At 40.0% G+C, this 26786-nt stretch overlaps 1 protein-coding gene across 1 annotated transcript in view; it reads left to right on the forward strand.

Moving 5' to 3' along the window:
* The window catches only part of LOC117349253, a 165200-nt gene that overhangs the window by 63751 nt on the left and 74663 nt on the right, over nt 1-26786 (forward strand). The window contains exons 6-11 of the mRNA XM_033922471.1: nt 2287-2431; nt 3956-4181; nt 7515-7638; nt 10207-10375; nt 12206-12384; nt 14815-14958. Coding sequence (XP_033778362.1) covers nt 2287-2431; nt 3956-4181; nt 7515-7638; nt 10207-10375; nt 12206-12384; nt 14815-14958 — 987 coding nt within the window. The remainder of the gene's footprint in view (nt 1-2286; nt 2432-3955; nt 4182-7514; nt 7639-10206; nt 10376-12205; nt 12385-14814; nt 14959-26786) is intronic.

Raw genomic sequence — 26786 nt, forward strand, 5'->3', positions numbered from 1 at the left:
AAAGGAGGATAATTTTCAATTCTATATTTTCTTTTCTGCCTTCAGACTTTTACTTCTTTTTTTTTTTTTTATATCACAAAAAGAAGCCAGTAATTAATCGATCTCCTTAACTTCAGGCTCCGACTCAGCTCCGGCTAGAGAAGGCTATAACAAACCGTCTCAGTTCCATAAATCAACTGTCAGCAGCCTTACTAACGAGATCAGTCTCTCTCTAATTTTTTCCCTTCAATGTTAGTCAGTTTAAACATTCAGCACATAGAAATAACAACGCTCTTGATATTTCTAACTTTTCTTTTCCCAGTGCCTTACCTAGATCTGGTAAGGCAGGCTGGTGTAATTCACGCTGTGAGCTCTTTTTTTTTTAAAATACCTCGTCGCTACAGCAACTGTCATCTGTCATTAAAAAACCGGCAAAGAGAAACAGACCTTTTCTCTTAATTTTCTCACCCAGACTTCACCCAACTCTCAGCAGTACCTCTTTTTTCACTCTTTAATAACAGCGTTGTTATCCGATTGTTTCTGTTAATAGATTTCTTTTCTGTCAGTTATCTGCCGCGTCAAACCAGCGCTGAGAGAAAAACCGGCAATCTTTCTTTCAGTTTTCCTCTCTCAGTATCTATCTCGATTTTATCGGAGGAGCTCAATATTAGTTTGTAATAGTTTTAAGTTTAATTTAAACTTGTTTTTTCATCTCAAAATCAACAATAAGAGAATTATAATTTTAAAATTTTGCCCAGATATAGAGGAGCGTCTCGATCACACCTCCATCCTGTGTTCGCGTTAAGCCACGCCCCCAATCATTAAAAATAATTAAATAAAAGTAATTTTTTCTACCTGTGTTGTCTGGGCAGTTTTCTAATTTAAGAGAAGACCGACACAAAAGGTAGAACAGACTAGGACCAATCCACTCACTCATGATCTGGCATCTCTCTCCTTCCTTTCCCCCCCACCACTACTGCTCTGATATCTTCCCTTCCCACCACACCCACTTTCTGGCATCTCTATCTTTCTCTTTCCCCCTCCCCTGCCATGGCCTAGCTCTCTGTCTTTCCCTCCTCTCCTCCCCACGATGTGACAGCTCTTTTTCTCTCCTCCCCAAACTGTGGGTGCTGCATTTCTCACTCCTTCCACCCTGCTCCCCTCTTGCCTCCATGGAATCCGCTACCCTTCTCATTTCTTGCAGCATTGCACGCCTTCAATCTTCCAGGCTGCCAGCAGTGTCAACCCCATTGTCAGTGAGATAAGCATGCTACTTTTGGTGACCCCAGAAGCTTTCCCTCTGCTACAACCTCCTGTTCCCACATAACAAAAGCAAAAAAATTCAATCATGTAACGCCGTTACTGATCAAAGCACACTGGCTTCCCATCTCACATAGAATTGCATACATTTCTTACCTTTGAAACTCAAACAACCAATGCCCCTGAATTCATATTTATTTATTTAAAAATTTATATACCGCATAAAATTATGCGGTTAACATATTGGTTACACACATAATATACTAATTGTCATTTAGTTGCATGGATAAAAACAAACAATAGACACACATAATATACTTCTAATTCCCTACACACCCTCAAGATCACTCTGATCACAATCCCAACATCTGCTATCAATTCCCTCACTACGCCATATAAACTATGGCACAACTCAATCTTCTATTTTTTTCAGTAACTGCCCTCCCAACTTTGGAATTTTATCCCAATCCATATTAGAGAGGTTTAGACCACTTTAAATCAAAGTTGAAGTCCTTCTTATTCAAAGATGCCTTTGATTTATGAACTCCTATTTCTCGAGTTTCTTTCAGACAGGACCCCTCCTATTGTACTAGCCTTAATCATCTTACTTTTCTAATTACTGATGGAGTTCTCCCCCCTACCCTTTTGTTTTCTCTTTGTACGTCAGTCTAAGTCAATATGATAAGTGGAATAACAAATTTTAAATAAACTTGGAACATAGGTAGGATGCTGCGGAGGGAAGGCTTCCAGGGTTGCCAAAGGCAGTGTGCTTCCCTCACTGACAATAATGCTGATGCTGCTGGTGGCCTGGAAGATTGAAAGTGTGCAGCACCGCAGGGAGTAGGAAGTAAGACAGAGGTCTTGGATCCCACAGGGAGGGATATGGAATGCCAAACCTGCAGCTCATTTGGGAGGGGGGTTAATGCCCCCTTACACCCCTCCCAAACTATGCTCATGCATTTCACAGAGTACGTGATTTGATAAACTTTAAGTTGTAGCGCTTTGAAGTCCATCGCATAGCACTGAATAATATTTCTAAATTTTCAGGACTTAGGTTCGACTGAAGATCAGGCTACAACAGCATGGTTTTCCAGCTGGACATTACTCACAAGAAAACGACCCAAGTCTGTTGAAAGTAAAGATCTCCATTTAATGATGCATAGACATCCTGTCTTCCATCTAGATAAGAAAGGTAGAATAATATTCAGAAAATAGCTCTGTTAGTTTAATAGAATATCTAATCTGAAGTTATAAAACTGAAAAGTTCAATTTTTGAAAATGTTGTATTATGAGGACTCGTTGGAATGAAACATATCTAGGCCATTGCTTCATTATGTCCAAAACAGGGCCATAGTTTTAGTTTATTAAAACTTGATATACCACTTGTTCTTACGACAGGTCCAAGCGGTTTGCATCATTAAAACACACAAAAAATATATATGAAAAAGAACTCCAATAACAATAGGACAGACCTAAATTAAGAATTAACCATAACATTTCCTCATTCACACATAAATAATTTTCTGATGTCAATATTCTACAAAATCCCAATGAAGAAAGAGCCTATTTCCATAATTCAATATATGTGAATTATTTCTGCTGCAACAGAATCTTGAAAGAAAAATGTTTTAACAGTTTTAAAAGCCTTAAAATTCCCCTCCAATCTCAATTCCTGTGGTAATCTATTCCATAATCAGTGGCGTAGTAAAGGTGAGCGGCACACTCTTTATGATTTTCACCACCAATGGTTAAAGATAACACATACTGTATAAATTAAAGTGCTATAATTAGAGGTGACCACTTCAGATGTTCATCTATGCAGGCTTGTCCTGGAGTCTGACAATTTATCTATGAGCACTAAAAAAATGAGAAATTTTGTTTTGAATCACCTATTGAATTGTGCCATTTCTGTGTTTTGTTCTTGCATTTGCTACCTTTGAAAGCGTGCTATATCTAAGGATTATTCATCCCGTGTCTTTGGGTAAAATCCATTTCTGACAGATAATGCAAAAAGAAAAAATGATGGAGAGTAGATTCAGAATTATAAGGTAGTAATTACAACAAGCAATTTATGTGCAACGGGACTATTGATAAATTTTGAGAGCAGAATGAGAATCATTTGACTACTAAAAGATAATTTGTAGTGTAATAATTTCCCATTTGTGTTTTATATAAACCACTGGAACTGGATTCTTTAATTACTGACCAGTTAGAACTAGTTACTGCAGCTATAATCTAGTTGTGCAGTTAGCATCCTTCTTTTTTTTAATTCTAGCTTTACTTGACAAAATTCTAATGATGTCACTACCATAAATTATAAAACATAGTAATTTCATTTGTATGAACTGTGAGCCATTGTGATATCACATCTGTAAATTGCAAGTCATTATGACATAATTCTTATAAATTGCAAGCTATTCTTTTATATTGCTAACATTAATTTTTATAAATTATTAGATTTTTTCATGCTGAGCTTCAGAGAGTTCCTAGTACTATCAATCCATCCAATTTATGTACATTTCCACAGTAGTCATAATAACTTGTAAGTCCAATGTTGCCTCAGTATTTTGATTTATTAAGTATACTTTAGTTAATTGAAGTAGTAATAAGTTCTGCTATAAATATATTTTTCTAGCATATTACAGTGGCATGCACCTTTTTTAATGCTATAAATTAATAATTGGTATAGCTTATTTACTGTTGATGTCTATTACAGGCCAGAAAAACATTCATCCTAAACTAAGCCTGCCTGTACTGAACTGTTCAGATAGTGATATACTGGGAGAGTCTCTCTGTGCCATCCTTTCATCTGATCATGAATGTTGGCCTGCAGTGTTTGAAAGGCTAAGTGGCAAACTGCTCCCATATACACTTAGATGGTTTATTTGGATTGAGAAGCTTCTACAATGTGAGAGAAAACTGAATGGGTCTAATGTAAGAAGGTAATGTTATTCTCAGATCTCCAGTGCTCTAAGAGTGTCTTTTAAATCTGAACCCACAAAGCATCATAGATAATATACAACTATAATATTCATAGTTATACTATAATTAATATATAAAGTATTATGTACATAATACATATGTACACTAATCTAGTGTAGCATAAATATGAAAAGTCAAGACTGATTCATTTGTTATTCATGACTTGGAGTCAAGTAATCACATTACCCTTTTTCAAATGGCTCCCTAAACACTACACACCCGATTTTCAAAGCCATTTAACTAGGCAGAAGGAGCTCTGGCATGGTTAAATAGTGTTCAGTGCCCTGGCCAATGATATTAGTTCCAGGATGATCCATGAGTGGACCTTAAGTGGAACCAGTACTTAACCAGTTAATGGCAATTTCCAGTGTAATAGGTGAGACATTCTAAACTGCTGGGTTATTTCCCCATATCCATATGCTGCAGAAGGAATCCACTCTGGATTTTTCACTCTGCCTCTGGTGTACTTCACTGTGCAGCTTAACTCCCTCTACAGTTTTTTCCTTCTGCACTCATGACTGCAGTTGTGTGTGTTCTGCTCTCCCCATTTTATTGTTTTAATTTCATGGAATTTTGGCCCCTTTTTGTGCTTGAAGCAAATTTGAAGCTCTGCCTGCTTTAGAATTCACAGACTTCGGTCTGTGACCAGCCAGGGAGCTCAGAGCCATCCCTGTAGTGGTCACACCCACTGTTAAGCAGAGGTTACACGCAGGCTGTCAGGCACCCTTAGGAGGAAGGGTTAGTGTCTTAAAAACTGCTAACTGCCATGGGCTGAATATCACCCCCTACATTTCTAGAGGGAAACTGTAGGCACATCTCTCCAAGTGTATTCCGTATGTATGTGTAATGCAGGTTTCTAATGGAGAGCCTGAGATGGGTGGTAAATTATGTCAAGAAAGTCTCATATTCTTTCTGTCTCTTAGAGTATCTTAGAGCCCAGTTTGATACTAAGGCAGGCAAGTTCTTGATGCAGAAGAGGGTACACAAATTTCTCTTTTAGTGGCAAGCGTTTTTCTTACAGTTGACACCCCAAGCTCAAGACTGTCTATAGCTGTTGGGGTCAATGCTAATGATCTTAGGATGTATGGCTGCTTCAGCAGGCCCTATTGTTCTGATGATTGCATCGGTCACAGGATCCAAGATATATCTTCCTTTGCCCAGTACATTCAGAAGTCTCTTGTGGTATTGGTCCCCTTTATTTTAGAGACCAGCAACTTAAAAAAAAAAAAAAATCTTTATTAATTTCACTTTTACATCACTTTGGAGATTAACAGAAATTCTTGAAACAAAGTAAAGTAAAACTAAAGATACAATAGGAAATAATAAACATCTTTCACCCACAACATTTAGAAATTATGATCCAAAATTAGGGAAAAAGTAACTATAAGTAATAAAGGAATACAAATGCACTGAGGTCCTCTCCGAGATCTTGTCCCTAGCCAGTCTATAGCGAACTTATGGAATTTACACTATGACATTAAATTCTTCTCTAGCACTTAAAAATTCCTCAAACTGTTTAGGGTCAAAGAATTGAAATTGTTTACATTCATGAACAATGCAACAATTACAAGGAAATCTTAACACAAAGTTAACAGATAAAGCCTGAACCCTAGCCCAAAGGCCAAGAAGGCTTTTTGCCTTATCTGTGTATCTCATACCAAGCTAGAAAATACTCTTATGTTAGACCCTAGAAACTGAGAGTCCAAATATCTAAAGGAAAGCTTCAAACATTATTACAGTCAAATTCAAAAGCGATGGTAACCAGCAATGTAGTCCTAAAGGTAACCACTTCCAGAGAGGATTCTAAAAAGGCAGTAAGTTCCAGGGGTTCTTCCTTCTCAGCTGTTGCCCCTGAGTTAGCAGAACTCCTTCAACCCTGGAGGTATTGAGCACATGTAATAGAAGGAAGTGCCTCCGATGGCATCTTCAGAACTTCCATCAAAAATTTCTTAAACATATCCACAGCTTTCACCAGTGGAGACTTAGGGAAATTCAAAAATCGTAAGTTAAATTGTATCAATTGATTTTTAAGGTACTTTAAGCGTTTTGCAATATAATTTCTATCCTTTATCATCAAGGACTCACATGTCTCCACTGCCTTAAGGAATCCATTTCTTGTCCATGTTGATTATCAACCTTCATGTGAACCAAAACTACTTCAGAAATATTCTTCAAATCCACAGTATTTTGTCTAACTTCTTTTAACAGAAAAGATTGTATGCCATTAATGGCATCCCATAGTGAATCAAGTGTCACAACGGCTGGTCTTGACTTCCCGCTTCTCTGAAACCAATATTACACGGGTCTTAACTTTCATTAGATTACTCACTGTTTCGTGACCCAAGGTTTTGGAAGCAGCTTGTATCAGTTGTTCTTCTTCCTTTGGAGTAGACTCCAAATCCTCAGCAGACAGCCTCCCTTGCTCACAGGGGATATCATCCTGCTCAGATTCCCCTGCCGAATGCTGGGCTTCTGATAAGTTTTCACCCGGGTCCAAGGGAGCCGTTCGTTCTATGGGGCTTAAAGACGCCCCCAAACTGCTGCCCGATACAGATACTCTGGACCCGACTGAAGGACAAGAAGTCACCAGTCCTGCTAGTGCTCGGAAGAAATCAAAAGTTGGCTGTCTCATTCCCAGAGTGGATGGTGCCACCGGGGGAGGCTCCCACATGTTTCGTCTCCTTTTCCCCATTGAAAAATGACAGGGAAATAAGGTATGGCAGGCCAAACTCTTCAAAACACCAAGCTCTGCTTGTGTAGCTTTTCAGTGAGGCCTTCCAGCGTGCCTCTACTATGCGGCCGTTCAGCGCATCCTTCCACTATGACACCTTTTTAAATCTCCTTGAGACTAGCAAATTTTAACTGATCAATATATAGCTGACAGCAGTCACCAGCTTTTAAATACTGACTTCTGTGGACAGAATTAGGCCCTGATACTCAATAATAGGCCATATTTGGCTACCATCATTGTATATCAGTAACTGACTGGAGTGCATTAGGCCACTGCCCCTTATGCAGATCCTGGATAATATTCAGCCATGAACCACATAAGTTATCAAAGTAATTTCTGAACTCTTTAGTATGTGAGCTACCATGTAACCTTCTATAGTTTAGGCTCTGATTAAATGTCAACTCAGATGGTAAAATTGAACTACTTGTTAATACACATAATTGCATTATATAGTTAAGGAGCAGACATGCTTCTATAGTTGGCAGCTGGGATATATCCTTGCATTATAGACAGAAATAAATGTGCAATGGTCTTTTATTACTGTGATGTATTTTCTTCTTAGAAATGTTGAGAAAGAAGTAAGAGAGAAATTTGGAAGAACAGTGGCACACAGACTAACAGAATTAAAGCTTAGAAGTGCTACTCGATCACCAATTTCAGGCCTAATAGAAAATGCTGTGATTGAGGTGAGCAACATGAGAGAAAGTTCTTTACCTACATGTCATTTTCTGCCACGTGAGACTATCATTTTAGTGTGTGTTTCTAGTCCTTGAAAAGTACCACCATAGTTTTGAATGTTATATTAACACCTTTGTATTCATTGTATTATTTCTAAATTTCTTTTTCACGCCTTTTCCCCTGACTGAATATCACCACTCCACACCAGAGAGCTGCACAGAAACAGGGTTGGAGGGAATCCTGCGAAGTCCATGGGGATCCCCTCCAAGTCACAGGAAACCCATGGAGATCCCCTCCAGGGTCACAGGGATCCCACAGGGATGCAAGTAGTTTCTGCAGGGCTCCAGGGTCATCACCATACCTTCTCCACCTCCTCCCTTCAATTACAGTACAACCATACTTGCTCTCTGCCCTTAACAGGCAGAAGTCTTCAAAGCTGTGGCAGTGGTTCCAACATGCTGCTGGCAACTGACCCTGATATGTTCATGCATCAGAGGGAAGCTTCCGGGTCAGCAGCCGGCAGTGTGTTAGAACTGCTGCCCATGACCTTAGAAATGATAAGTAGTAGTAATACTAGAGGATGCGGGGGTGGGGGAGAGTGAAAAGAACAGGGAAATTTTAGACTTTGAGGGTGGGGAGTGAGTTTGGATAACTAATAAGGAAGGAAGAAAGAGGGAGCAGCTGCTGGGCAGAAGGGAGAAACTAGGAATGGTGACAGCATATGTGGAGGGGTGTTGGCAGGGAAATGAATTACAGTGGGTAAAAATATGGTAATGGGGAGTAGACTGAAGATGAAAGAGAACAGAAGAGTGGGTGAGAAAAAAAAAAGATGGAAATTTGATAGGTAGTTGAAAAGCAAAGAGGAGAAGGAAGAAAGAAAGTAAAAGTAAAACAAGAAACAAGAAACTGAAACCAACTTGATGGAAAAATAAATGTCCAGACAACAAAGGTTTAAAAAAAAAAACATTTTATTTTTAATTTATTAACTGAAATTTATTGCTGTAGCTGGTGGGGATCCCCAAACACCACCAACTGAGAATCTCCTTTAAAGGTGGCCAACCTTAAACCAAGTGTAGCAGCAACCTTGAGCCACTAAGGTGTCAGTATTTGTGGTTCAGGGACATTATTGCTGCCTGTCAAGCTTGGTAAAAGGGAGTTTTGGCCACCTTTGAAGGAAGTCTTCAGCTGAGAGTATTTAAATATTTACATTAAAGGATCTGGCAGAAACTCATTTACAAAGTATGTGGAAAGCATTACCAATTAATATTAACCAGCAATCTAATTTTAAATGTTTTTAAAAAAAGACCCAAAGACCTATCTATTTCATGAATTTGTTAGTAATAATTCCTAAATATTGTAATGCTAGTTTTTAATTTGTATCACCATAATTACTTATGTAAACTACTGTGAAGTTCATGGAGGTATTGGCGGTATACAAATAAAAATTGTATTGTATGTATTCTTCCTAATTAATATTTCAAAATCAATAAAGTGCCTTTGCTTATTTGGAAATGTTAATTAGGAAGAATACAAACTTTGTAAATGGGTCTCTGCCAGAGCCTCTAATCTACTTTAGTGGCATAATTAAATAAAATAACTACTTCTGATGGTTATGGCAGTGGGCAGGATGGAAAAGATTATTTGCGGTGATGGGTGGGAACGAAATGACTATGCCAGTGGGAGGTGCGGAGAGCAGGAGAGGCACCGATGAGGAGGAGAGGTGCCGGTTGACTTGCCTGCCTGGCATGCATTTCACAGAACACCTGAAATCCTTCCGCGGCACACAGTCTATAAAATACTGCTTAACATAAACTTTTATCAATATCAGTTTTTCAGCTTCATCATATATAGAACTTTGGCCCGTAACTTATACATTTGTATTTGACACAAAGAACGAGATATAAACTGGGAAAACAAGCCAAACATATGTGATCATTTCTGGGAAAAGGTGACTACAGTAGCAGATACAATAAGATGAGAATGGCTGATTTTGTCATGTTATGGATCCATAAGCAGTGTGAGAAAATTACTTGTTTGAACTTCTGTAATTTTTTAATTTTTTTTAACATAAAAGGATGGATTTTGGACTGCTGTATTACAAATTGTTTGCTCTAACAGTATTTTTTACAACCTCATTTTTTTATTTCTAGTGATTTTAGTCACTTTTTGCCAGAGATGATCACAGTTGTACATACGAGTGGCTGTTGGAAAGTTCTCAGCCCAGCCAAGAAGAGAATGATGTGGAGCCATGAAACTTACAAGTTATTCCAAACTTTTCTTGACACGTTTTGTTTCAGTAATATGAAATGAAACAAAACGTGTCAAGAAAAGTGTGGAATAACTTATAAATCACACATTCTCTTCTTGGCTGGGCTAAGAACTTTTCAGCGGCCCCTCATATAGCACCAATAATCATTGCTTCTCTTTGTAGCTTACACAAAGAAGCACTTATATTCAGAAGTTTTACATATAACATATACATATATTGATATGTATATTGCCACTAAATAAATTCCCAGGCATTTTATATAAAATTGGATTCTGTATGTGTTTTTTTCCCCCTTTAATCCAAACAGGTGTATGAAAACACATCATGTATGCAGCTTTTTGCCACAAATGAACACATGATTCTAGAAACGAGCAAAACTTTAAACATTCTGTACGTTCACAGTGGCACATACAAACCATATCTTATCCACTGGCTTTTTCCTTTGCAAGTGGCCTTAAAACAAAACTTGCCAACAGGTAAAATATTATGTATTTATTTATCTCTTTCTATATAAGAATTGATTTTCCAGTTACAACCAAAGTTCTAAAGTAGAATACAATACAATACAAATAGCTAAATATAAATAAAACAATAACATAATTACAATATAAAATAAATCAATATACAATCAAATTAAAATAACAAATATGTGTAAAACACCTGTTCATAACAACAGGCTTTCTGGTACATTATATATTACACAGTAATATACTACCTTTAGTGATTGATAATTTTAAAGCTGGAAAATTAAGAACCAATAAAAAAGCTTCCAGAGTTAATCTCGATTCGTTGGAAAGAACATAGGGTCATAACAGTTCCCTAAGAATCTGGGGCAGCCTGATGAAGACATTTAGGTCCAGATTCTGTAACTGGTGCTGTTGTTGGCGGCCACCTTAAAAGCGGCTGCCAATCATGTGTCAATCACATGCAGGTGCCAGATACATAATTGCGCCTCCATTAAAGGTAGGCACCAGAAATGTAGGCCAGGGTTTTCTTGGCCTACATTTCTGGTGCCTACCTATGATGTGAATCACGCCTCTGTAGGTGCTTTAGGCCACCTAATGCCTCTTCCGGCATTAGCCACACCCACAGTGGTGCTAGGCACCCTAATGCTCCTACATTCTGGCACCAATTTTATAGGCACCATAGGCACCTTGAAACTCAGTATAAAATATTGTTTCAATGGTATATTTACTGAGTTTGGATGCCTACCAGAATCTAAAAAATCAGTGCCGTTTAGAGAATCCAGGTCTCATAGACCAGAGTAATAAACGTAAACTCTAAGGACTGCTGGAAGGCAATATAAATCCTTTAATAATGAGATAATATGGTCATCCCTTTGCTTCTGTTTTATTATTACGGACCGGTGACTTTTGAACTAATAAATTAAACTATGAGGTTCATTTTTTTAAAAAGATAGACATCCAAAAGACAGCATAAACCAGCACTTGGCCATCTTACTAGACAAAACGTCCAAGTGAGCATTCTCAAAGATGACTTTTCTGGATGTCTAGCAGGACTTCTAACCCAATGTGCGTCCAGAGTAGAAATGGGTATGCTGGGAGGCGGGGAATGTGCAGGATTTGGGTGGGCTTAGACTCGGATATCCTGCAGCTATAATCAAACATTTCCCTGTCTTGGATGGAACTTTAGACGTTTTCACCTAGACCTGTTTGAGAAGTGTCTAAGTGCCAAAAGGGTACCCAAACTGACTAGATGACCATTGGAGTGATTAAGTAATGACCCCCACACACTCCCCCAGTGGTCATTGACCTCCTCCCACCCCAAAAAAAGTTTGAATAAAACGGTACATACCTGGCTCTAGAACAGCAGCACTTGGTATGGGAAAGCCTATTAGAGAATCACACAAGTGTCTTAAGTAGTCAGGTGGGTGGGCTAGTGAACCATAAAGAGGAGAAGCCAGGCCTATAATCCACTCTATCTACTTCATATATGGTGGACAGTGTGAGCCCTCCAAAACCATACAATACTGCTGTATAGGTGCTACCTTTAGCCATAAGGGCAATTAGGGTGGTGGACAGGTGGGTATAGTAGGTTTTAGGGCAGTTTTTTAGGGCTCACCGTGTTGGGTCTTTTGGTTTGTAAAAAGGTGGTATTAGTTACCGCATTTAACATTGGGTAAAATAAACATAGCCTGCATCTTGTACATATTGTCTGCAGTTTCTTTTTTGTTTTTTGCTTGCTGTTGTTATACTGCAGACACTGTTGGTTTTTTTTGTTGTTTGTTAGTTAAAATAAAAAAGAAATGATTAGATATCAATACAAAGATGAATTTTGTCTTTTAGCCGAACATCCATATGAACTGGCCATGTACCTACACTTCTTAATTCAACACTTGTTCCCATCTTGGCTGGAAATCTCTGCAATGGCAGAACGGGTCATGAGTCTTCTTGAAATAGAGGATAATGAATTCTTTGCTCATCTTCAGCACAGTGTGAGAAAGCAAGTCACATTTGACCCCAAAGTATGATCTTTTCTTTCGTTTGATCAAAACTGATGCCTTATTGATTCAGGAAATGGGTTAACATCACGTTCTTCCCACACATTCAGAAGCCTGTTTACTGAATAGTGCAGGTATAGCATATGCTGTCATTATGGGCCTGCGGTAAGAGTGCCATGCATTTGAAGCAGCCAGTGTGCAAAAATCCCCTGGCTAACTGCATGGCACATTAGGAAGCTGAGCTGGGTTGCTTGTGGATGGAGAAATAGGTGTAAATTGCATGTTAGCACATAGTATTTATTGGGCACTTAAGAAAATCCTTTATTGGAACACCTTTTTAAGGGTTTTTTTTTAAAAGCTAATTTAAATCTTACCTAAGCAGGTCTGTTCTTTTTTTTTTTTTTTTTAATCTGTATAATAAACAATCAGAAAAATTTTAACTAATCACTTGACAATCTTACTTATATTCCCCCAAATATATAGATATAAAAGAGTCCCTTCCCACCCACCCACACATTAATAACAAACAGTTATCAATTATTACCTTTCACAATCCCACCCCCCTACATCTTATCTAATACTAAGGTGTTTAAGATGGCTGATCATTAGAATAAATCATCAATGGCCCCCAAATCTTTTTAAACTTATTATAATTTCCTTGTTGCATGGCAAGCACCCTTTCCATTTTATATATATGTGGCATACTGAATTCCACCAAAAAGTATAATTAAGTTTAGTGTAATCTTTCCAATTTCCAGGAATCTGCTGAATGGCAACCCCTGTCAATATCAGTAGAAGTTTATTATTATTTGCAGAAATTGGGCTTTTAAATCTCATTGATGTACCAAATAATATAGTGTCATATGAAAGGGCAACATAATTTTCCAACAATGAATTAATTTGGGACCAAATTAACTTCCAAAAGGCAGAAAAATATTAAATGGTCCAATGTCCCAGCCTCTAAACCACAATACCAGCATCTATTGGACCTAGAGCTATCCAACTTCTGTAAACGAACTGGGGTCCAAAAAGCTCTATGCAACAAAAAAAAAACCCAAGTCTGTCTCATAGATCCTGCCCTTGTAGTTTTTATTCTCCAAGACCAAATGTACTGATTACTTTGCTTATTTGTAAATCTAATTATACGAGGATGCACAATATATAATATGTTCATATAATGATTCAAAATGTTGTGTGATCATGGCACCGAGGAACCCCCCTCTTCAAACCCAACATGCACCTAAAAAGAGGGAGAAAAAGCCTCAGACTAATGTAGCAATATAGAACCAAAAGGTACAAATCAAAACTGCTTTTGATACTTTCACTAGCAAGAAAAACTCCCTCACAGAACAGCTCAGGTTTAGAAAAGATGAAAATTAAAAAAAATTCATTCCAAGAGGTGTAGTAACAAATTTTACACTCATGAAACATCAACTCTTTGAAGTCAAAAATATGCTCAGAGACACGGAGGCAAAAACAAGGAGCCAAGGCCCCAAGAACATCGCCTCACCACCCAATCATTGCATATTGTGAAGTCAAATGAAAAACAAAAGTCATTGCTGCAGTCTAGCATAAAGGATTTTTTTGCTTATACTTTAAACTGTTTCAAGCATAACACTTAGTTTGATCGAACCCCCATGAATTTCGGGGGAGTACTGTATTCTAAACGTATTTTTCGAGAATGGACATTTTACCACTGCTAACTTTGGGCATCTAGCACCATATGTCCGAATCAGACTTAGCTGTATATTTTGATTATGCCCCTCCATACATGTTCTTACTTTCTTATTTATTTATTTATTTACAGAATGTATAGCTCACATTATCTAAAAATCTAAGCAGCCTACAAATAATAAAATCACTAAGCCCCCCCTTTTACAAAACTGCAAGAGGTTGTTAGCACCAGCCGGTGTGCTGAATGCTCTGCAATGCTTCGACTGTCATAGAGATCCTATGAGCATTGGGGCAGCGTAGAACATTCAGCGTGCCGGCCAACGCTGAAAACCTCTTCAGCGTTGGCAGTTCAAAAAGGTTACTATAATAAATTTAAGGATGTGTGGGGGCCATTTTTAAATTATTCTAATGAATAATTTACACTTTTCCCAATTTTAATTCTTACATGTGGATCGGGGGGGGGGGGGTTGGATTTCTGTTAATAATATATATGAATGATAAGATATTATATTCATGTGGTATATTTTTTGTTGTATATGGAAGTGGGAGGGGGTGGGGGTTATATCTTTTTGTTGTATGATATGGTAGATTTTCAAGTGATATTGTATTCTAATTGCTTGATATTTACTGTACACTTGTTGTGAATTATAAAATGAATAAAGGATTTAAAAACCTCTTGCGCAGTTTTGTAATGGGGGGAGGGAGGAGTAAATTATGAAATATAGAGTGCAGTTTACAAATGTATAAAATTATAATCGAAAACACTTCTGGTTCCCGTAGGACTTTTTGGTGGAAATGACGGGTCAGAAGGGGGAAAAGGCTCAGAAAGTCCATACAACTTCAGATAAGATGGACCTGTCCCATTGTCTCAGAGGAGAATTAACACCAAGCCCAATTATCTTCCTGAAGAAGTGGATGGGGGAGGTAGTTATCCTATGTATTACTGTATGAGTTGTTATAAGAAGTGATCTTTAATTATTATTTTTTTCTAGTTATATTCTGCAGGAAACAGCTTGTTCGATTTTGTTTCTTAAAGTACATATTGTAACAGATAATGCTATATTTTATTTATTTATTTATTGAAATTAATTACCTGCCTTTATCTCAAGCTGTACCTGTACAACAGGTATAGCTTGACATAAAGGAGAAGATTCAGTAAATGGCACTTAGAAATCAGCATCCCAAAAAATCGGCATTTAATGCTATTCTATAATGGTCAGTTAAATTTGAGCCCCTATTGTGGAATACCATTGAATGCTGATTCAGGCGCCCAAACTTACACCTTTAAAAACCAGGCATAATTCTCAGCACCCAATTTGAGCAAACATTCCCAGTATTTTGTAACAATGTGTACAAATTTTAGGAATGCCCTTGTCCTGCCTATGCGCCTCCCATAGCCACATCCCTCTTTTGGTTTGCACTCTGTGGGATTTGGGCACACATTGTTATAGAATACCATGTAGCAAGATGTGCATGCAAATTCAGATCGGTGCCAATTGTGGCACTAAAGGCCCGATTCTAAAAACAGCGCCCGAAAGGTCGTGTTAGGTGCCCTACCGCCACCTAATTGGTTTTAAATGGCACACTAATTGGCTGCGCTGATTAAAAACCAGTTTTTTAAAAGTTTTAATTGGTTATTAATCAGCGCAGCCAATTAGTGTGCCCCAAAAGGGCACCACTGTTATCCCAATTATGGAGGTACCTTACAATGCCTAACACCACTGTAGGCGTGGTTAACATTAGAAATGGCATGAGGCATCATAATGCAATTCATGTGAAAGGTAGGCAGTGGAAATATAGCCTTCAAAACCCTGGTCTATATTTCCAGCGCCTACCTTTCATTTAGCCACAATTCTGCAAATGGTGCCGTTGCGTGATTGACACATGATCGGTGGTCGTTTTTTAGGCAACTGCCAATAACAGCACTATTTACAGAATAAGGGCCTAATTGGCTTATTACTCGATTTAGTTGAGCACACATCTTGGGACTGGCACACACATATTGGTGCACAATTTGAGGCACCATATATAGAATATGGAGGGAAAATGTACATTTTTACTAAACATCAAAACAATAGTGAAATGATCAAATAAAATTTTGCTAGTCAATATTCAGCCAACAATGGTCAGTATTTTAAGGGTATTTAGAAATCTGACCCCTAGCGGTGGTACCATTATGCCATTATGACACCTGGACCACCAGACCAGTGCTTTTCAACCTAGTCCTCAGGGCATTCACAGCCAGTCAGGTTTTCAGGATATTGTGAAAGAGCCAAGAGCCAGTTCAGATCCCTGTCCCTTGGATGATATGCCTTAAACAGAGGCTTGGGTGGATCCTCTAATGTTCAAATTCTCCTCTCCATGATGCATTAATCTTGACTAGCCACTGGGTAGCACTGGAACCTGAGAGAGGTCCTTATTCTACTCCTGGCAGAATTCTGCGCGACTGCACAATGCAGAATTTGCGCAGAATTTCAGTCACGTAGTATTCCCTCCTCTCCTACTGTGTCATGCTTGTCTGTCCTTCGTAGTTGTTTCAAAATACAATGTATGTTCCCCATATTAAGTTTTTATTGTACATGTTTTTTTTAATGGAAACCGCTTAGGCTTTATAAGCAGTATATCAAATAAAATAAAATTGAAATTGAAATCTTGGACGGTGTCAGCTATCGGCAATGGTGCAGTGAGGGTAGGAGGCACCTGGGGCAGTGGCGCCCCCCTGCACCCTCCTCTCTGCTTCTTCCACACCCCCATACCACATTCATGCCCTCCCTTTCCCCATACTCTTTAGATCTTCACCAGTGTGAGCAGCTGCTCGCACTGGCATTAGCTTTCCCTCTGAATGTAAAACAATGTACCAAGTCTAAATGATCTACTGATAAACGAAAAGATAGACTGGTAAAACTTAAGGTTTAAGATACCAAAAGAATTTATTTGTGTACTCTCAGATACCCGTCTCTTAGATCAACGAGGTTTTCACTAAGGTTGTATATACGGGTTCAGATATCAATCATTGAGTACCCAAATTGCAAATAATATTGTGAAGTGCTATAAAGTGCTAAATAAACTCAAAGTAAGTATGAAAATAAATCTGTTGCACTTATCTTAATGCACCCAATACACCCTACGGGACCCGTTTCACCCAAATTGGGCTTCTTCAGGGGTCAAATTTCTGAAAATAAATACATAAATGAAGAAAATATTAGAAATTTCTTAAACCTTTAAGAATGAAACATGTGAACGTGCCTACGATAATAAAATCTTAAAATATATATGAATAAGCTTACTTGTGTTGTCTCGAGTTTACAAGACAAAAAATGGCGCTTTTGCATCGAGGACGCCGACGCATGCGCTGTTATAAGCTACCTAATTACTCATGCGCATGCGTGAAAGATACCATATGTTTAAAAATTTTTTTATGAAAATGTACATATAAATAATTATCTTGACTTAGAAATTCAATAAAATACTCTCCAGTCTATATTGTTGTTGAGACCCTTAGGTGACATGGTTTGTAGTCTGTATATCCACCTGATTTCTTTTTGAGCAAGCCGTTTTCTTCTATCTCCCCCTCTAATGTTATTTTCCTCTTTGTCAATACAAAAGTATTTAAGATCCTGAAATTTATGTTTTGCAGTAGAGCAATGTTCTACAAGTGGAGCTGTCATCTTGTTGTGTTTAATATTAGATTTATGTTCAATGATGCGTGTTTTAAAACTTCTGGTCGTCATACCCACATATATTTTTTTGCACGGACAGAGAATGATATATATCACAAAATCAGATGAGCAAGTCAAAAATTTTGGAGAAAAGAGTCCAGCCACATTTTATTCCTACCAACTTTATTCTTAATTTAGCACATATTGCCATGAAAGAAAATTTCTTTACATACAACAAAGAATTTTACCAACAAAAATCGGGAGTAGCAATGGGAGCAGTGTTTGCTCCCTCGGTAGCTAATCTTTATATGTGTGAATTTGAGAAAGTATGGATTGAAAATTCTCCTTTTGCACCATATATTTTTAAATGGTTCAGATACATAGACGACGTCTTGATGCTGTGGACAGGACCTCCAGAAGACCTAAATGCTTTTTTCAATTGGTTAAACAGTTGTGATGATCATTTAAAATTTACAATAAAGATTTCTACTCAGTCAATTGAGTTTCTGGATTTAAAGATAATACAAACTCTTAATAACTTTGAATTTGATTTATATTCCAAACCTACAGACAGAAATACCTTTTTAGACTTTAACAGCTGTCATCCATACAGCCTTAAGAAGAATTTACCGTTTTCACAACTCCTACGTATTAAAAGAAATTGCACAAAACAGAATGATTACAAGATACATTCTAAGAAATTTCTTAGTAAATTAAAAGATAGGGGTTACCCTAAGAATATACTACAACAATCAAAGAAGAGAGCCAAATTCGTCCACAGAGAGTGGTTAATGGAAGAAAAAAACAAAATCAATGACCCCGAGGAAGATACTATGACCTGTGTGTTGAAATATTCCAACGATGGTAGCACTTTAGCTCAGATCTTGAAAAATAACTGGAAAATAGTTCAATCAAATAAAATTTTTGAAAACACTGAGTTGAGAATGGCGTTTTCTAGAGAACGCAATCTCAAGGAATTATTTTCGTCCACCAGGGATACTAACTTAGCGGTTTCTCATAGAAATCTATTACCCAATGGTTTTCATAAATGTGGCCGTTGCAGCATTTGTGCTTTAACCATCACACAAAATTCTTTCACGAACCCGTTAGACGGAAAAACATATTTAATTAAAAAATTTTTGACTTGCTCATCTGATTTTGTGATATATATCATTCTCTGTCCGTGCAAAAAAATATATGTGGGTATGACGACCAGAAGTTTTAAAACACGCATCATTGAACATAAATCTAATATTAAACACAACAAGATGACAGCTCCACTTGTAGAACATTGCTCTACTGCAAAACATAAATTTCAGGATCTTAAATACTTTTGTATTGACAAAGAGGAAAATAACATTAGAGGGGGAGATAGAAGAAAACGGCTTGCTCAAAAAGAAATCAGGTGGATATACAGACTACAAACCATGTCACCTAAGGGTCTCAACAACAATATAGACTGGAGAGTATTTTATTGAATTTCTAAGTCAAGATAATTATTTATATGTACATTTTCATAAAAAAATTTTTAAACATATGGTATCTTTCACGCATGCGCATGAGTAATTAGGTAGCTTATAACAGCGCATGTGTCGGCGTCCTCGATGCAAAAGCGCCATTTTTTGTCTTGTAAACTCGAGACAACACAAGTAAGCTTATTCATATATATTTTAAGATTTTATTATCGTAGGCACGTTCACATGTTTCATTCTTAAAGGTTTAAGAAATTTCTAATATTTTCTTCATTTATGTATTTATTTTCAGAAATTTGACCCCTGAAGAAGCCCAATTTGGGTGAAACGGGTCCCGTAGGGTGTATTGGGTGCATTAAGATAAGTGCAACAGATTTATTTTCATACTTACTTTGAGTTTATTTAGCACTTTATAGCACTTCACAATATTATTTGCAATTTGGGTACTCAATGATTGATATCTGAACCCGTATATACAACCTTAGTGAAAACCTCGTTGATCTAAGAGACGGGTATCTGAGAGTACACAAATAAATTCTTTTGGTATCTTAAACCTTAAGTTTTACCAGTCTATCTTTTCGTTTATCATTAGCTTTCCCTCTGACATCACTTCCTGACCCTGCAACCAGGAAGTGATTTCAGAGGGGAGCCAGGCTGGTGCAAGCAGCAGGCTGGAGAAGTTGCTTGCTCTGGTGAAGATTTAAAGAGGTACTAGGGACAGTAAGTGTGGCGTGGGAGAGGAGGGGTGCTGGTGCCTCCCCAAGATGATCCGAACCTACTTACTACTCACTGGCTATCGGGTCATGGAATTGGCAGCGATTCTCATACACTGCCTGCCGCTAAGCCTAGAAGTCTCCATGACAGAAAACAGATGAAAACAGTGGGTAGAAATATGGTAATAGGGGTACATTGAAGATGAAAGGGAATGGAGGACAAAGGAAGGAATGAGATGGGAAATGGGAGAGAAGACAAAATTTGATAAGTAGTTGAAAAGTGAAAAAGAGGAGAAGGGTAAGAAAGAAGCAGAAAAGAGCTAAAAAAGGAATGATCAATATGTCAGAGGCAGGTGTAGTGAGGGCAGTGGCATAGCGAGGGTGAGAGGTGCCCCTCCCTCCTGCTCCTGCCCCAATCCCCCTTACCACGCATGCCCCCTTCCCTTCCCCCGTACCTCTAGTTGTTCACTGCCGTGAGTAACAACTTCAACCTGCTGCTCATGACCACGGCGGCTCTCCCTCTGATGTCATTTCCTATGCATGGCACCCGGAAGTGTTGTTAGCGGGAGAGCTGATGCGATCGCAAGGAACAAGTTGAAGTTGTTGCTTGTGATGAACAACTAGAGGTATGGGGGAAGGGAAGGGGGGCACCCATGTGGTGAAGGGAGGAGTGGGAAGAGGAGGAGGGGGGCTGGTGCCCTCACCAACATGGCAGTGGCGTACCTAGGGTATGTGGCACCCAGGGCCCATAATTTTTTGACACCCCCCCATGTAAAAAAATATTTTTTGTAATAACCATGAAACTGAATAAATGGTCATAATAGAAACAGGCAGTGAAAATTTTCTTTTATTGAACCTCATATATGTAACCTTTATTCCAAACATACTATAACATAACATAAATTATGTCTGAATTGTCATGACATAAGAAGTACATATGGAGTAGTTGCAGGTGATGCTTGGGACAGTTCTGATTGTGTTAGTTCGGTTTTATGTGTTTTTTGAATAGAAGGGTTTTTATTTCTTTTTTGAAGGTTTTGTAGTTTGTGGTCGAGGTCAATAGGTTGTAGAGTTGGGGGTCGAGTGTTGCAGCTCGATTGGCTAGGAGGTTGTCGAACTGTTTTTTTCTTTTGACGTTTTTGGTTGGAGGGTGTGTGAATGGTGCGTGAGTTCTCCTATGTCTGGTTGAGGTGGATTGAATTATTTAACTGAAGAAATTAGTTACCCCCCCATTCCACACACATTAATTCTCTTCCATTTTTGTTCCCATTATAAAAAACACTGATAAGTTCTCAGAAAAAAAATACATTAAAATAAGAAGTGAAAACAAAGGCCCCTACAGATGAGAACATAACATAAGAAAAGCCTAACTGGGTCAGACCAATGGTCCATCATGCCCAGTAACCCATTCTCATGGAAGCCAATCCAGGTCACTAGTACCTGGTCAAAACCCATAGAGTAGCAACATTCCATGCTACCGATCCAGGGCAAGCAGATGTTTCCTCCATGTCTTAATAACAGACTATGGACTTTTCCTCCAGGAATTTGTCCAAACCTTTCTTAAAACCAGCTACGCTATCTGCTTTTACCATAACTTCTGGCCACTTCATTTTTAAGCTGAGATCTTTTCTTCCAAACAGAGACTTTGCAAGATGTTAAATACAGCACAAGGTAACTTCACACGGACTTAGCTGTGCAGGAAATGTGAATCTCCTCATACACCTACCATATAGTGCAAAAATGTGCAAAGGTCTGGTTTTTTCTTTCGATCACTACATAGACTAATGCCACACAAGCAGCGCTGTTACAAACATATTCTGTAGGTCAGTGCTAAGGTTAATAAAGTTTCCTTCCTTGGACCAGAAGGAGATGCTGACAAACCACTGGAAGAGATCCCAAAACAACTACCCAGGAACAACACCCAAAGACCCACTCAGTGTGTGAACCAGTTGAGTGGAGTGGACTAACTAGGGGGTGGAAATGGGCCCGGAGTTTACTCAGCAGAATTTCCCAGATCACCTCTTCCTCTCAACACATTGACACGCTGCCACCACCACCACTAGGAACAACTCACCGGGTAGGCCAGCAATGCTATAAACTTTATAAAATACATTATTATATTTTCTTATAAAGCACATATTTTAACTGAACTCTCTGACATTTTCAGCCTTTCCATTCACAAAAATAGAAGGAAGAAAATTTCCCATTTCCTGCTGTCTCATGTCCCCGGCCTATACAATATTTTTCTTCTGCAGAGTGCAGACCCTTCAAAAATCTGACCAAATCCTCATTTCACTTGCATTATAAAGTACTGAGGATGCCATCTCTCCCCAATCCCAGGTCCTAAAGTTTAAGACAATAGCACAAACTAGTGCTGCCAGATTCAGGAAAAAAAATTACGATTCGATTCAGCCTATTGAATTGGTTTATCGATTCGATTTTCCTGCCCAATTGGGTGTTTTTTCAAACATCCTGGTGGGTTTATTTTATAGCTTTTCACCCCCCTTTGGCTTCTCCTAACCACACTGGCGCTGTGGTGTAAATAAAATAAAGAAACAAAAAGGACTTTTCCTCTCTCTGTTAAATCCTAGCTCACGTTTGCGGTCTAACACCAGCTCTGGCAGGATACACATTTCAAATCTGACATATTGTAATCACAAAACAGAAAATAAAATTAGTTTTTCTACCTTTTTGTTGTCTGGTTATTTTTCAAATCTTGTTGGTCCAAGTCTCTGGTTGTCTTCTGATAACTTGCTTGCCAGGGTCTCCTTCTTTCTTCTTTCTCCGTGCTAACCATCCATCTGCCATCTCTGTCCTCCCCTTCCATTTCCCTTCTCTCCCCCGGATGTCTGGCATCTTTCCTTTTTTTGTCTCCCTCCACAGATCCACCTTTTCTTAACTACCCTTTCATCCAGCATCTCTCCCTCCTTCCCCACCACCCCAGGGTCCACCGTCTCTCCCTTTCTTTTCCCAACTACCCTCCTAACCAGTATCTCTATCTCCCCCCCCCTCCACACCATCCCTTGTGTCCAACTTCTCTCCCTTTCTGTTCCTTCCCTCCCTAAAACCCATGTCCATCATCTCTGTATCTCTCTCCTCTATTTTTAGACCCATTTTTTTCTTCCCACCCAAAGTCCGGCATATGCACGTCTCTTTGAACCCCTCCCCCTTCCCTCCGTGTACTTCTACACCAGGGCCCCCCTCCCCTGAAAGCCTGCCCTCCTCTTAAAGGTCTGCATCCCACCCCTGAAAGCCTGTCCCCCCCTTGAAGGCCTGCCTGCCTGCTCCCCTTGAAGGCCTGTCCCCCCTGAAGGCCTGTCTCCCCCCCTTGAAGGCCTGCACCCCCACGAATGCCTGTCCTCCCCTCGAAGGCCTGTCCCCCCCTTGAAGGCCTGCCTGCCTGCTCCCCTTGAAGGCCTGTCCCCCCTGAAGGCCTGTCCCCCCCCCTTGAAGGCCTGCACCCCCTCGAAGGCCTGTCCTCCCCTCGAAGGCCTGTCCCCCCCTTGAAGGCCTGCCTGCCTGTTCTCTTGAAGGCCTGCCCCCCCTGAAGGCCTGTCCCCCCACTTGAAGGCCTGTCCCCCCCCTTAAAGGCCTGCACCCCCCTCGAAGGCCTGCCCCCCCCTTGAAGGCCTGCACCACCCCCGAAGGCCTGCCCCCCCTCAAAGGCTTGTCCCCCCCCCTTGAAGGCCTGCACCCCCCCGAAGGCCTGCACCACCCCCGAAGGCCTACACCCCCCCGAAGGCCTGCCCCCCTCAAAGGTCTGCCCCCCCTTGAAGGCCTGCCCCACCCCCGAAGGCCTGCACCACCCCCGAAGGCCTGCACCCTCCTCGAAGGCCTGTTCCCCCTTGAAGGCCTGCCTGCCTGTACCCCCCTTGAAGGTCTGTGCCCTCCCTTGAAGGCCTGTCCCCCCCCCCCGAAGGCCTGCCTGTCCCCCTTGAAGGCCTGTCCCCCCCCGAAGACCTGCACCCCCCCCGATGGCCTGTCACCCCCCCGAAGGCCTGCCTGTCCCCCTTGAAGGCCTGTCTCCCCCCCCCTCAACAAGGTCTGCCTGCCCGCCCCACCCTGAAGGCCTGCTGCCCCCCCCCCCCACTACCTCGAAGGACCGCTCGACCCCACCACCACCACCACGAAGCACTGCTCATTCCCCCGGCCTCCACGCTTCATTTCCTCAGGAAACAGCCTGCAGTAAAATCGCGCGATGCCAGCGATCTTTGCTTGCTTTGGCTGTTTCCTCCGCCACGGTCCCGCCCCTCCTCTGACGTCAGAGGAGGGGCGGGACCGTGGCGGAGGAAACAGCCAAAGCAGGCAAAGATCGCTAGCATTGCGATCTTGCTGCAGACTGTTTCCAAATGCGACACCCGACGCAGGGGGGTGGAACCGGACTGGACCGAGAGCACCCCCTCAGGGCTTGGCACCCGGAGCGGACCGCCCCCCACGCCCCCCCCTTGGTACGCCACTGCAACATGGCACCTGGGGCACACTGCCCCCCTCGCCACAGGAGAGAGTTGAAAAGACAAAAGGATAGCAGCTGCTTGGAGGAGAATTAGCAGACAACAGGAAAGCAGAAAAAAAGAAACTGGAACCAACATGGTAGAGAAATAAAACATCTAAGAAGAGAAAAAAAAAAAAATTAAATTGAATCAGGTTGGGCAGACTGGATGGACCATTCGGGTCTTTATCTGCCGTCATCTACTATGTATGTTACTATGTATGTTACTATCCAGACAACAAAGGTAGCAGAAAAACATTTTATTTTAAATGTTTTAAATGAAATATAGATAATAATTACCAAAAAATATTGTTTAAGTTTTGACAGACTTGCAGAATTTGCTAATTTTGTGCACAGAATTTTGAATTATTTTGCACAGAATTCTACCAGGAGAGTAGCTTTTAAAAGAAGGGAGAGGAGAAATTCTTAGGTAGACTCCCTAGCTCCTGTATTGAGGTGGACTAGTTCAATCAGAGAGGAGAGGGAGTGGAAATCTTAGTTACCCTGAACCTCTCTGGGATGAGAGAGAAAGAAGGAGAGAGGGGGACAAGGAAGAGCCCCAACCTGGACTCTGCCCAGATAAGTTCTATGAGAACTGCTGAACTGTGATCAAAGTGGGTCAGACATGACAGGAGGAAGAAGAAAAGAAAAAGAACAAGATACTGTTTTTGTTTAAACCTGAAAACTGAACTTAAAGTGAAATCCAACAGAACATGCTTTCTGGAATTTTTCTTTTTGTTTGATAACAGCTAAGGGTGGAGGATGATACTGAGGTTAGAGGTTGGGCTCAGCATAGTGCTCAGAAAAGAAGCTAGCCTTGCTGTTTGTAGAAGTCTTTGAAAAGAAAACCTCTGGAGTTGCTAGAGGGTTGATTACTAGTACATGATGAAGGCTTGGGAAGCCAATTTGCATAATTAAGGTATTCTAGCAACATAGCTTTATACCTGTGGTCTGCTTGGTGAGAGAAAAGGACTGGAGAGGCTATAAAAGATTATAAGTTTCAGTGAATCAATAGAAGCTGATTGCTGATATTCTCTTCTCTTGAAGAAGGTGAATGCTGATTTGCATAAAGTTGGACTGCAGCCAATGAAGGAAGTGATCTCATTTGCATATTCTCACATTGCTGGGAACTTGTCTACATGACCATATTATTATAGAGAATAAAGACTTTAAGAAGATAAGTTTAAGTAAAATAATTGTTTTAAACAACTTCAATGGTTATTGTTTATGCCTGAGAGCTTGCATTGAGCTGTCTGTATAATTCACCCAGAGTGTAAGAGACCTGGCTAGCTTTACTCCATCCTGAGATGGATTTTCCTACTGGTAAAAAGTATGTGAAGTCTTTTTTTGTTGTTGAAGGCTGTAGCGTGACAGGGGCATTTAGCCTGAGTTCAGTTCTCTTGCTGAACCTTTGGAGTGACAATATCTACAATGAATATGCATGGATAAATTTGAATACACTGCCTTCTTGGTATGCCAAGTCTATTTCATGTGTATTTATTGTGGCTATCCTGAAACCCCAATTAGCTGGATATGCCCCAAGGACTGGGTTTAAAAGTGCTTCATTAGACACCAGGGATCTCCCCCTAGGTAAGTTCTGGGGGTCAAGAAAGGGCATTGAATATGGGGGGAGGAAAGTTATGAGGATTTGAGGGGAGTATGCTTCAGGGACTTGAATAGCTGGACAGGGTGGCTGCACCAGGGGATAGATGAGAGGACCTGAGTGGAGGGGGGAATTGGAAAGGGGGGCTACCGGACACCAGGGTGCATACTATGGGGATCAGAGGGAGCCCAGAAAGAGAGGGGACTTTGAAGTGGTGACCCAGAAGTTCTAAGCATCCAAAGTTAGGACTTTCTTTATGTGGTCCTATTTGGTCTCTTAGCTTGGCTATGCTAGCACTCAATATTGCCAGCATCTTCAGAGCCTCCACTTCCACCACAAGAGCACCTTCTCCTGACCACTTTTGAAATGACAGTCAGTGCTGATATTCAGTGACACTTCCCTGTTAAATGCCGCTGAATATCGGCAGTTGGTCCATGAAGTGTGATTTAAGAGAGCAGGAGCATGCTTAAATTGCTTTGAATATTGATCCCATGTATACAATCAATGAAGTAAAGATGGAGATGGCAAATTAAATCCTAGAAATGACTGTAAAATGATGATAGTATTAGAAATATACAAATTATACAGCATGGTAGAACAATCATATAATAGAAATATAATAAATGTCAGCAGAGTCCAAATGATACATCATAAAGGGCAGCATGGGGATCACATTCATCTAGCATGTTTACCTGTAAAAGTAGTAATGAGAGCAATTTATGATAAAAAGCAGTTTATAATCATTTTATCTTGTGAAAACACATCAACATGATACTTTTAGAAAATTGTCCTCCCTCAGGGGCATGGTTAAATAAG

The sequence above is a fragment of the Geotrypetes seraphini genome, chromosome 15, assembly GCF_902459505.1.
Source record: "Geotrypetes seraphini chromosome 15, aGeoSer1.1, whole genome shotgun sequence".
NCBI lineage: Eukaryota > Metazoa > Chordata > Amphibia > Gymnophiona > Dermophiidae > Geotrypetes > Geotrypetes seraphini.